This window comes from Solea solea, chromosome 6, assembly GCF_958295425.1.
Source record: "Solea solea chromosome 6, fSolSol10.1, whole genome shotgun sequence".
In the NCBI taxonomy this organism is placed as follows: Eukaryota; Metazoa; Chordata; class Actinopteri; order Pleuronectiformes; family Soleidae; genus Solea; species Solea solea.
The window spans coordinates 21,913,308-21,926,533 of NC_081139.1; the positions used below are offsets into that span (position 1 = coordinate 21,913,308).

A 13,226-nucleotide genomic window follows, 5' to 3' on the forward strand; every position below is an offset into this window, starting at 1 on the left:
TGAGAACATTTCCATAAAGGCTGTGAAATTACTCCAGTGTCATCAGGGTTGTCTTGGATTGTGCCTGGAAACAGCACCTTTATTTCTTTGGGTTTTCCCCATATATTTCTAAGTCTTTTTTTATTTGATAGCTACAGTTAAAACCCACAGGAAATGTAGGACAAAACACAGTAAAGAGATTGGAAGTCAAACCAAAATCAAATATGGTCAATGTTAAAGCTGCAGTGTGTAACTTTTGCTGCACTTTTTTTTTCACAATTATCACAACTATACAATGGAACACACCTAGTTTTATCAGGTTAATCCTGACAGGAAACTTTCAAATGGGACAATAAGAAAATGGCCTGCCAGGATTATCTTGGCCAAAATAACTGAGACTGACAATATTATTGTAACTGTAATGAATATGGTTTACTATTACACAAAAACAGATATTTGTCCTTAATCTACCTTCATTTGGTTTATGAAATGAAAAATAATAATATTGAAGCTGCGGTGCGGATTTTAATTGTTGTTCTCCGTTTGGTGTTTCTGAACAGAAATGCAATATTATTAAAAACAGACCCGACTGAGGGAGCGTTTGTGTGTATACAGCGGCAGCGCTGGAGTGTGTTTTTCCCCATAAAGAAAAACCGGGTTTTTAAGCAGCAGAACTAATTCCTGTCAATCATGACAATGATTTGAATGGAACAGTAGTTGCATACTACAGCTTTAAAGGACAAACATTCTCACGATGTTGTGAAGGCTCTTTGAATTTCTGTTAGTATGCGTTAGTTTATGTGTTTCTCACAGAATGTTTCAGTCCACTTCATTTTCCATCAAATCACATTTATTCATTTGCATAATACTACACAAATTAAGTCTGAATGTGATTAAAACATAACCATAGTTACAGAGCTGGTTAATTTGAGCAACAAAATAAAAATGTTAAAACATAAAAACAAGACCCATCCTTTCAGACGTCCCATACCAAAAACTACTTTTCACGCTATCACAGTATTTAAGAGCAATACCAGTATTTCTGTCCCACACGTGTCTGTCGTGTGCATTTCTGATCTGCTACATTACCATTTCTTGCCTTTCTTCCTGATTTAAATACAGTTATGGATAATAATATTCAGGCGGTTTCATTTCTGGCAGGAACACAGTGAATCAACAAAAGTCTGCGTGTCTTTCTGATGACTTTCAGTTCAGCCTGTAACAAGAAAAGTCAACATCTCGGCTTCCGTCTGTGCAACACTGTACAAAAGTAACACGGGCGACATTTGAGAAGAGGCGGCAGACAAATGTGCTCACGAGTCCCTGCTGACGAGACCGACACAGAAACCAAACATCAAAAACACTGGTAATGTCCTTGAGGACATGACATGTTAACATCATTAACTGCGACATTTACACGTTGGAAAACAAGTCGTGATTCTTTAAGTTCACTCCTCTTCTGTTTTTATCCCATTTTCTCAGGCTTGAATCCTTTTTCTTTTTCTTTTTCTTGAAGCAGAGGTAACAAAAATAAGATCTCAAAGCATAACCTAGATGTGAATCTTAAAAGGCATGAAATTGAAATCCTTGATGTTTAGGCCGTACAGGTCTAAACGTGGGACACCGTTACCTCCTCTCTGCACCGCTTCACCGTGTGACTTCATCTTTTTGTCAGAGTCAGTGTCTCCTCATCCTGGAAATATGGATGTTCTAGTGCATTCAGGGCAGATATCCTTTTGAAGGAGTCAAAGGTGAGCATGCTCTGTGGAAGAAACCATTACAAGACGTTAGTGAAATGCCATTATTTACTCTCCGGCCAAAGACTTCAATGAAGAGGACGACGCTGCTTTGATGCTTGTACAGCAAATATGAAACTGGAGCAGGGTAGAAACACTTTATTTATTAATGCATTTAAATAAATGTACTCTGCCCCAATGGCACCACAACACATCTTGCTGTATTTTAGTCTCTTTCTGCTTATTTTTCATCAACTTCAGGGATTTTCCTAATAAGATGTCCTCCGCTCCAATCTCCCTTGTGTCTGAGCCCCAAAGACTCTTTAAAGACTTCTAATGATTCTGCTGCTTGTTCACACAAATTATATCCAATCAGCCAATCACACGGCAGAGGCATTCAGACCTGTCGAAAAACGAGCATCGGGACGGGGTATGGTCGTTGGCAGTGTGAAAAAACAAGTGCCAGTACTCAGCCGTGTATTACTAAATCATTAAATACTAAATTATAAAAATCATCACTAAATAAAAGATACCCAGAGATGTTAGTGATGTTCATAACATCTATTTATTTGAATATTTAGTCCATGTTAAAATAACTAAAAACTGGACTTGAGTTTCACATGTTGCCAACATGTATACAGTCTCTTAAAATGTCCAACAATGATTTACACACACAGACTATGTTGTGTGGTGTCCTGTTACTATGCTGAACTCCAGGACAAAAATGTGTCAAGAAGTCAGTGAATATAACTAAACATTAGTGAAAATCTTGACATATTTAATAGATATTGTTCTTCTTCTTCCTTCGGCTTCTCCTTTTAGGGGTCGCCACAGCAGATCATCTGCCAGTTAGATATTCTTCTTGCTTAACAATAAAAAATGAAAAAACTCTAGACACTAGAAATAAACACAAGACTCTCTTGAGAATGGGTGAAATGTCTCCTAGTAGTAATTGGATAGATAGATGACCTAAACAGAGCACTGGCTTCTTGTGAAAAGTGCCAGTACGCAAATAAAAGTGCAGGTACTCAAAATAGTAAAATTAAGAAGTTCCAGTACTGCCGGCCGGCCCACTTCAAGCACTGATTGTTGGTGTTATATGAGCTTGTCTGAGTATTTCAGAAACGGCTGATCTAATGGCATTTTCATACACAACAGAGAGTGGTTTTAAAAAAGGTAGCTGCAGTTCTCTGAAAGGAAATGTCTTTTTGGAAGTCAGAGGTCAACGGAGAATGGCCAGATACAGAAAAGGAGACGTAACTTAAATAACTGCAGCAGGTGCCACACCTGCCACTTTATTAGTGTACCTAATAAAGTGGCCAGTGAGTGCAGGTCAGCTTATCTTAGAATACAGACTGCATACAGAGGGAAGTAGCCTGGTTGTCTAAGGTAATAAAAAACAAAAACCTACTTCTTTAAACCATCTTAAAAGCTACTAAATTAAAACGATATGTGTGGCTTGTTTGTGGCAGACTCATCCTTCTGTACCAGTTGCCAGGCAACCGGCACAAGTCCACACAGTTACTGGTAGAAACATTACACAGAAATATGAAGACATGTACAGTCACAAAGATGAATTAATGTTACTCCTCAGCTACATTTGGTCATTAAGACTTTTGTTTGATGCCTAATTATTTCAGTTAACTACTGCCTGATGTCTTTATTATTATTATTAACCAATAAAATGACATAAAGTACAATAAAAAAAAATAACATGTTGCCTTACCATTTAATTCCAGAAATGTTATATTTACGGAACATTTCCTTTTTCTCTCATGTTCTATTACACAGTGAAGTAAAGTTTCTTTTTTCAGCACTTGGAACAATTGCTTTTCGTTAAATAAGAATGCTGTTAAACAGGATCTGTCTCCATTTGAACTATTGGATACCTAGAAATTGTCACATTTTCCAAAATTGCACCAGTAAATTCTTGTGGCTTGTGTTGAGTATGAGCAGAGTGTGTTCTGTCCTAATGTTACCTCTGCACACAGCTGAGAGAAACATGGTGACAAGACAGGAACGAATGAAAACCCCGTCTTACCATCAATAGTTGAGCCCCCTGCTCATTTATCTCAGAAACAAATTCAGTAAGTGGTCGAGGCGTGACAGGGGGGAAGTTTTTTCGTGATAGCGTAACATCGGTGGGCCACTCGTCCTCAGGTGGCAAGCCAATAACTCTGAAATGACATGATTTATTCCAGTGAAACCAGTAAAGTATGACTCATTAACCAACACATCACCAGGTGAGGTAAATGTGAATCAAAGTCACTCACTCAAAGATTTTCCCAAGTTGGTCCACTTCTGAATCTCCACAAAACAACGGTCTAAGCGAACAAAAGCAAAAGCATTGTGAGACAACGACATCTTCACTGACCATTGTGACCACTCATCATGCAATGTGTCCTTTCTACCAGTAGATGGAGCTACTGTGTGTTAGTACTGAGCTCCTCCTCAGGAAACCCAATCACAAAACACTCGTGATGACCTAAACAGAATAATCTCAACTTTGAACTTTGTGGGTTTTTTAGCATTTGTTGACCCATCAGTTGTGTTTGTTTGTATGTTTTCTTGAAAAGGAGTAAGAAACCCTGGAGTGATACATTTACACATGAAATATGAACCTCCACAACCTCTGATCAACTCAGCAGAGCTACATTACTACTGTACCTAACATTAAAAAAATACATCTTATCTCCTACTATCTAATCTAACATCTGACTCACTTGCGTCGGAACATCTCGGCAAAGATGCAGCCGGTGCTCCAGATATCTACAGGTGTGGCATAACTGGACTGTAGCAGAACCTCCGGAGGGCGGTACCAAAGTGTCACCACCTGGAAGACATCAAGATGGAACCCAACATCATCATGAGTCAAAACAAATGATCCCAATGCAAAGTTAATGTGTCGGTGTTCCCACACCTTTGTTGACATCAAATTCAAGGACTTTTCAAGCACTTTCCAGGACCATTTCCCTCAAATTCAGACCAAGACCAAATGTGCTGACACAGCTTAATATGGGAGGGCAAATTGTAAGAGATGCTTTGCCCATTGTGTGCACTTTTATTGATTTGCAGCAGAATCTGCATCTTGACAAGTCATTGCCCTTGGGATCTTGGTCAAAGTCAGTCTTAGTAATTCTCTCTGATGAGCCACAGATCTTGGAATTTACATTTCCCAGGCATCATGTTATTTGTGACACTTCAAATTCACAAACCTTCAAAGATTTCAAGGACAGGTTTGTGTTGTATTCACAAGTTGCAGGTGGTTAAATATTGAACGCTGAATTTATTGTCGTATTCATGTGCATATTAATAGGTGATAGACCAGTTAACTCAGCCAAATCTTCAACAGATAAAAGTGGTTTTGCATTTTGAATTGAATAATGACTGTGTTATCTGGAAAATGATGTAAACACAACATTAAAAATAAAACTACAGGAGCTGCAGAGTTCATATTCTTACCACAGGAGTGAGAGCCATGTGGCAGCTGTAGATCCGGGCGAGTCCAAAGTCAGCCAGCTTCACCTGGCCCTGACTGGTTACCAGTATATTCTCTGGTTTTAGGTCTCTGTGCATCACACGGTTAGAATGAAGAAATGCAAGACCACACAGCAACTGCCTCATCAGGTCCTGAATAAACACACACATAACAACACATTTGAAGAGACTCAACTTAGAAATGTGTTATTATGCCTCAATGACAGAATGCTTCACACTTTGCATATTGTCTGTTGTTCCTTTTATACAACACGTCTTACTTTAATGCAGTCAGGAGACAATCCAGGAGCTGGCGCTCTCTCGAGATAGGTCTTGAGGTCTTGATCCACATGCTCAAAAACCAGAGTGACTTTAGTCTCTTGGTCTGATCTCTTTGTGGCACATACATCCATCAGTCTGTGTACAAAAAAAACACAAGCCGTTTTCAGACATGTAATGCAGCTAACGTCTGGAGAATTGGATCTGGACATTCTCTGGAGATTGCAGTTCACATATGAAACACAGGAGGGTAATATCTGGGTCGAAACAGAGGGAGAGTCTTTGGAAGATCCAGATGAGGAGGTGCTGCCTGGCTTGAGTGGCACTTGTGCATTTACTTGCTGTAGAACCTCCTCAACTGGATATTTTTAAACTATATTTTAGACCATAGTGACTAATATGTGAGGAGTCCACACTGGACTGTAGACAACACAAACTAAAAACACTTACCTGACAACGTTCGGGTGGTCAAACTGCTCCAGCCTCCTCAGCAGAGCCACCTCTCTGACTGTGGAGATGGGCAGGCCATTTTGGTCCGTCTGCACACGTACACTTTTCAGAGCAACAAACTGCCCACTCTCCATGTCTCGGGCCTTGTAAACTGTCCCGTAAGCACCTCCTCCGATCTCGGCCACACGCTCGTACTGGATACCCGTGGCTTGGGCCATCGTCACCTTCAAACAGACTGACACAGACAAGAACACAACACATAAAGTCCACGCACAAACTCCAAATTCAATGAGACATGATCTAAATTCACTGACACCAGTTAGTGTTAGTGAATTTCTCATCTACATTTAACCCATCACTACAAACAAGCCTGGCACAGGAGCCGTGGGTAGCGGCACCCAATCCCCCATTGCTCCTCGATTGGGTGCCTTGCTCAGGGGCACCCCAGCCCTTGACCCGTCGCAAGACTGAACCAGCAATCTTCCGATTACAAGCCCAATTGCTTCCCTCTTGGCCATGTTCTGCCCTAATGTATTAATTATCGAATTGCAAGGAGATATCAAGTAGCGACACCCGGCGAGGGAAAGTGGCAGGGACCGTTTACATTAGTGTCTTAATTTTTCAATTAACATATCAATATTTGCTCTGGTGTATGGATTATCGTTCTGTCCGAGGAAGGGCAATGATATATCATCAAATTGATATTTTGACCCACATCGACCTATGACAATGAAAAGATATATATTGACATTATATAAATCATCTCTAAATAAATCCCCAAACCAATTATTCTAAAAGCTATATAAATATAAATTCAATATGCATATAAACATCTGACAAATGAATAATACCAAAGCCCACAGATTTCACATTAATCACAACCTTCTATAATCACTGTGCTTTTTTCCATTCCTGTTTACCATTATCTTATCTTCCTTTTGTTTGGTTAATGTCTCTTTGGTTATCTGTCGTTTTTGTGTCAGTGATTTATGTTTGCAGATGGTTTTGAATACATTATGAGATTGATTTCTTTGCAGGTTGTACATTATAATCAGCCCTACTGTGCTGATGTCACAGTAGCGGCTCTGAGACATTGTGCTTTGTCAGAGAAGTGGTTTGACCTTATGCTAATATAATCACAATGACGATGCAAAGACACCGATGTCCACGTTTGCAATTTCAGCTCATTACAATGTTAACATTTGATAAGAAGTGATGAATGTGAGGCAGATTCGAGGCTGATGGAAATGTCATTGGTTTAGCAGGTATTGCAATAAACTCTACGTGAACTCTCGGCTATGAGAGAAACTAGTGGATCCTCTGCTATAAAGACAGAACTGCCCTGAGGCTGAGTTGAACACTCTACAGCAGAAGATCAGAAAATCATTGTCCCTTTTCTCTTCAAATAGCTCACATTCAAAATTAATGAACACTTCATTCTTGTGCTTGAAAACCCATTTCTGAACAAGAATTAAGTCTATTTTTGGTCAGACTGCCAAGCAGCCGGAAGTCTGCTGAAGACAGAAGACACTTTCACGTCCATTATTCTGTCTGATTTCACCCTTTGTTGAAAATCATTGAAGTTTATTCGAACATTTGCAGTTAGAACAGATTTAGTTTGTTGACTCCTCAGCATCAGGAAGCATCAGTGTAAGGAGTGCATCTCCACTAGTGGTTGCCACAGCGAATGATTGACATATTTGATTTGGCGACAATTTTTACGGGCCAGATGCCCTTCCTGATGCAACCCTTCTATTTATCTGGGCTGACACTACACTGCATGTGCCCCCTAGTGGCTGGGGTCAATTTAAGAGTGCCCAATTAACAGTTCGGGTTGGGTACCTTCAGGGTTACCCCAGCCCTTGACCTGGCAGGGACTCGATTACCGGCAACCCTCCAGTCACAACTCAAATCCCTGTTCCGCTTGGCCAAGGGCTGGCCTAAAACAATCTCTCTCATCTCTAAAATGGAAAACCAGAGCCATTTCTCTGTGCAAGTTTATTCCCTAAAGCAAATGTCAAGCAGCATAGTTACGGCTGCTGGTTTCAGTACAGATATTAATGGAGGATGCAGAGTTAAACAGCGAGATGCAGCTCAACAACCCGCTGGATCATGTGCCAAGAGCTGACTTGGCAAGTCTGGTACTGTGCTACAGGCAAAAATACAGTTCCAGCATCGCAGGAGTGGGTATTTTATTAAATGTTAGTGCTTCTTGTGGGGTTAGCCAATAAGAATTATTGCAAAATAAATTTTATGAACTAAAGAAGCTCTACATGTAGGGTTTAGTATCAACAAAACAATGAACGTTAATTTGGGAGCAAATATCAAGAATTTATTTATTAATATTGACTGATTATTGCAATACTTAAGCTTTTTTATCCCTGCATACCCTCATGTAGAGGATAAAGTGGTAGAAGATCGGTCATGGACAGGTCATACAGTATATAAACAAACACCTACTTCACACCAACTGCATGTTTTTGGACTGTGGAAGGAAACTGAGGAACCCGGAGAAAACCGAAGCACACTCCACACAGAAAAAGGCAGGAACTGGGATGCGAACCAGCAATCTTCTTGCTGTGAGGTAACAGTGCTAGCCGCATACTCCACTGTGTGCCAAACTGAGAGAGCCTTTTTAAAGGATTTTTTTCAGCCACCACAGAAAACATCCTCAGCCACTCATCTCACACAGCTTTTGTCAAATAGCTTCTCCCTTCTCTTTGACCACTACACAAACTCCGCCTCCACTGTCCTCGGTCTCCTGGCAGGAATCATCAATCTCCTTCCTTCCTTTTGTTAGAATTTTCTTTCTGTCAGACCTGTTTGGTTCACTTAATCTGGATGAAGAGCAGCCTGTTCAGCCTGTTCCCTTACTTCCTCAGTCCTTACTGGAAAATTACATAATTTATGACTTTTGTCATGTTGAAAATCTTAAAATGTTGTGTATGTTTTTTTCTTACTTTCACTTCGGCCATCTAATTGGAGGATGAGCTGATACCGATATGAGCGAAAACCACTGGATCAGATATCGAGAAATAGGGGTGGGAATCAGGGTACCTCACGATACATGGTTCACGATACCAATAATATCACAATACGATTGTGTGATAATCAATATATACAACCATACAGTGAGACATCATATCTGTCTAACGGTAGAAAACAAAACGTCAGAGAAAAGTTAAAAAGTACAGCTTTTTCTCCATTTATTCACAACATAGAGAACAAAGTGCATAAAGTCTATGTATTGAGCGTGGATGGAGCATCTCTTCATGTAGTTTTCTCCACCATTATTCTGCTGTAATCTCCCTCTCGAGTGAAACTGGCAGGGACTGTTTACTTTAGAGCGCCTTAATTTATTAATTCAAATATTGATATTTGACCTGGTGTATTGTTTATCGTATTGGAGGAGGAAGAACGATAATACATCACCAAATCGATATTTTCCCTCGTCATCAGTGCTGACCTCATACTCCCAAAATCCAAATATTCAACAGCTCCTTGATACATTTCATCCTTTAACAGGAGCCACTGCTTTATCTCTGTAATTGCTACAAACACTGTCAGAATAAAAAAACGTAACTGCCAAAATGTGTGAGATAAAATAGATAAATGCAGAGTCACTGTTGAACGTGGCGATAAACATACCACTCAGTTCCGATTTCATTCATATGACATGTGAAATTGTACTTACAAGCACATTAGTGAGATGAAGCAAGATTTAAACCCCAGCAAACACATTTATATACTCCGTAATCAGTTGCATCAATACATCAGTGTTAGAGCTTAAACATCCTGTACAGCTGTTTGAATAACACTGCCAAACCACAAATATTGATTATAATAAAACCAGCTATTAGAAAAAGGAAGTTATATCATGTTATTTCATGTTTAACATATCACATTTCCTGCTCTTACAAAGGCTGTTGAGTCAGCGTCTGCTGACAAGTATCTACTTGCATTCATGTGAAGGAATAAAAAAGAAAATGGTATTTCCTGCCAACAAATTCATGTGAAAATTGAGCTGTGACTCCTGCAAATTAAGATGAAACTTATGAAATAAATAAATGTATAAATGTGCATTTTCATTCCACTTCATATTACATGTCCAGCAGGTGCTTTCCAACATCTGGAGGCAACCAGTCAATTATAAATTAACAGCAATTAACTACATTCAACATAGAATAAAGACTTTTATTTCTCTTTATATTTCTGGCAGCATGAATCAAAGTTACTATTCGAGTGACCTGTATTTTAAATACTGCACCTCATATGTATCAATTTTTCTCATTGCATCATAATTAGGGTGTTTTTCATATTATAAATATAGTCAGTGCAGATTTCTAAATTTTAAATAACAGAGCTATAATTTACAGGAAACTAAAACAATACAAAATGGTAGCATATATATATATATATATCATACAAGTTACAGAGAAAAAATTACACATGTTCTGTATTTAGGATAAGCTATATTAAATGTGCCATTTATATAAGCTGAATGGTGATAATAACACAGTGCAGCACTGCATTTTCCCAGTCTCTTTAGTTCTATTTATCATGATAAATCATACTATGTACATGTCCCAGATTTTGTCTGTCCTTTAAAAGGAGACATTGTGGAGCCGTCGACTGTTGTCAGACATTCACCGTCAGCATCTCATTGTGCGAAAGCAGCAGCATTCTTCTGCAGGTTGTGTGGCAACTGTTGTGGGAGGTGGCAACAGCCACAAAGGGCAACAGATTCTGACAAATACAGAAACAGTTGCGGGCAGCAAGGAGGGGGAGCTGTGAAATATCCAGGCCTTTACTGCTAAATGTCAAACTGATGAAAGCGCCATTTATTTATTTGCTTTAAATGCTATTTCAGCTCATTCAACACTGGGGGGTTTAAAGGCAGATATTATTAATGCTTAATAGTTTGAAATTTGTTATATGACACATTTTGTTTTGTTTAAAATACAATGAATTGTTTCCAATATTGTGTTATAAATATTGACCAGAATATTACAAACTAAAATGAATATTCTAGATTATAGCCTGCATTTCAGACCAGTTCAAATCTGATTTTAACAACAGTATTCCAGTGGAGAGAGAGGTTGTTCAAAGTCCCTCACTGACTCACAGTGACTGACCAGGCATGTTGTGGTCCTCTGCTGCTGCAGGAAGTGGTCAGGCCGTGCATGACTGGTCACCCTGAAAACATCTCCTCTCTCTTTCCTCCCAGCCTCACAGCAAAGGGGCAGCTTTTACCACAACTTGGGACAGGACAATATTCACCATTCAGAGAGCACTCACAGTAAGTTAATGGTCCATTATTGGAAAGAAGAACTTGCTGTTCACAATGTTCTAAAGACATTTTATGGGTTTTTAAAGGGTATTTTTACAATGATGGCACTTGGAAGTAGCCATGAGAGAATAATGTCCTGCCAGTATCCTGGTGACAATATTACTGTAATTGTAATAAATATGGTTTAATATTTATGTTACATTCCTAACAGATATTTGTCCGTAATCCACTTTATTTGGTTTATGAAATAAAAAATAAGAATCCTAAAGCTCCAGTGTGTAACTTTGGGTGATTTTAATTGTTGTTGATGTCATTATTCTGTCTCAGTTTGAAATTTAGGAACAAAAGAAATGTAGAATTATTTGTATGTCACATCCATCTGAAAATGAGCTCTGTCCAGCAAAACTATCAGACCTGACTGAGGGAGCATTTGTGTGTAAACAGTAGCAGTGCGGGCTGGGCGGAGCCAAGAAGCCTTTTAGCCGATGGAACTGTTGAATGACCAGTTGTTTTTCTGCTTTACTAACATAATGCTGCTCTTGCTTTTGTCTGTCCTTGTATAAAAGAAACAACTTCCTGTGTGCTCTAAAATGCCCATAGGTGTGAGCGAATGACTATACGTTTGGCCTGTGATGGAGAGGTGATGTGTCAGCTGGAATTGGCACCAGCAGTCCCACGACCCTCATGTGGAGGACAAAGCGAGCAACACAAAATCGAATATACTGCTAAACTGAGAAACACAGAGAATATTGTGGAGCCTGTGGGCTTGATCAGTTTTTAAACTGTAGTGTATAACTTTTACATCAGGTCTGATAGTTTTGCTTGACAGAGCATACAGTACAAATAATGATACATCATTTATGTTATATTAGATCATTGGGGTGGGTCAAAATATATTTGGTGATATATTGAGTTAACATCGCTAAAGACCATACAGACTATAAAACACAAAAACTTGTGCACTGTGGCTTTAAATGAGATACTAATAAGTCCTGGATTATTGGAAAGGCACTATAACTGTATGTTGACAAGCTAAACAGCAGTTTCTACTCATTTGTGAGAAATATAGATGATCTTCTCCATGCACTCTTGGATTGTTACAACAGTAAAACGTCACCACAATCAACTTATAGAGTTTTGGGTTTTGTTTTGTTTTAATCGTGATATTATTGTTATCATGTCAGGTCGCTGCATGAAAAGTTTAGTGACACTGGGTTCGTTAACCTGTAACAGCAGCTGTTGATGTTCAGCAGAGTCTGTCAGTTATTGATTATGAGACAAACAACCCACACTTTTCATTCAATTATCTGTGTGATCAGGTCAAGTCGTGACAGGACGCTGAGGACCAGTGGGCGGAGGCAGATGAGGAGGCGGACAGACGGGAAGAAGATCAATGTCCCGGACACGTGGTGGTGAGGAGGTGGTGGAGGTGCAGCAGCTGCTCCTCCACTGCCTCCCTTTGTTAATTAAACTGACAATAAAGTGCAGCAGCAACAGGCCACACGGACTTTTCCCTCACTAACATGTTCACTGACGTGGCGGAGGGAAACACACACACACACACACACACACACACACATACATACATAGAGAGAGCAGCGGCGGAGGAGACACATCACCGCCTCGAACTTTCGTTTCTTCTCCATGTTGAGCCATAAAACATATTCATCCGCTGCCAAAGTATCTCACACACTCACATACACGAGTCAGCTTCATATAAGAGGCAGGACTTACCTCGCCTGTTTCCTCTGAGTGTAGAAGGTATGAGCTACTTCAGCTCTCAGATGAGCAGGTCATGCTCTTTACTGTGCCACGTATAACTCAGCTCCCACAGACAAACGCTTCACGAGTGGCGGCTCTCGGGTCCACACCGGGGTTCAGGTCTTGGCAGTTGTTTTTTCTAATGTGGAGATAAGAGTTCAACAGTAAGACTCAGGCCTTCACTTGAGATTATTCCTCCTTCTCCAGCGCTGCTGCTGCTGCTGCTCACTTCTCAGGATTGTCGCTTCCTGTTG

At 39.7% G+C, this 13,226-nt stretch overlaps 1 protein-coding gene across 1 annotated transcript; it reads right to left on the reverse strand.

Moving 5' to 3' along the window:
- Window positions 1-807: 807 nt before the first annotated feature.
- On the reverse strand, window positions 808-13,226 carry cdk4 (cyclin dependent kinase 4). The gene is made up of 8 exons (XM_058631242.1): window positions 12,946-13,226; window positions 5,922-6,156; window positions 5,474-5,609; window positions 5,178-5,345; window positions 4,439-4,548; window positions 3,989-4,039; window positions 3,757-3,892; window positions 808-1,741 (listed from the first exon to the last, which is right to left on the reverse strand). The coding sequence occupies exons 2-8, from the start codon at window positions 6,137-6,139 to the stop codon at window positions 1,640-1,642; spliced, it is 921 nt and encodes a 306-aa protein (XP_058487225.1). The 5' UTR covers window positions 6,140-6,156; window positions 12,946-13,226; the 3' UTR covers window positions 808-1,639.

Coding starts and splice junctions, on each gene's coding strand:
- cdk4 (XM_058631242.1), bottom strand. CDS start 6,139: ATGGCCCAAGCCACGGGTATCCAGTACGAGCGTGTGGCCGAGATCGGA. Junction 5,610..5,921: donor GACCACCCGAACGTTGTCAG/GTAAGTGTTTTT, acceptor TTTTGTACACAG/ACTGATGGATGTATGTGCCA. Junction 1,742..3,756: donor AGGGGGCTCAACTATTGATG/GTAAGACGGGGT, acceptor TTTCTTCCACAG/AGCATGCTCACCTTTGACTC.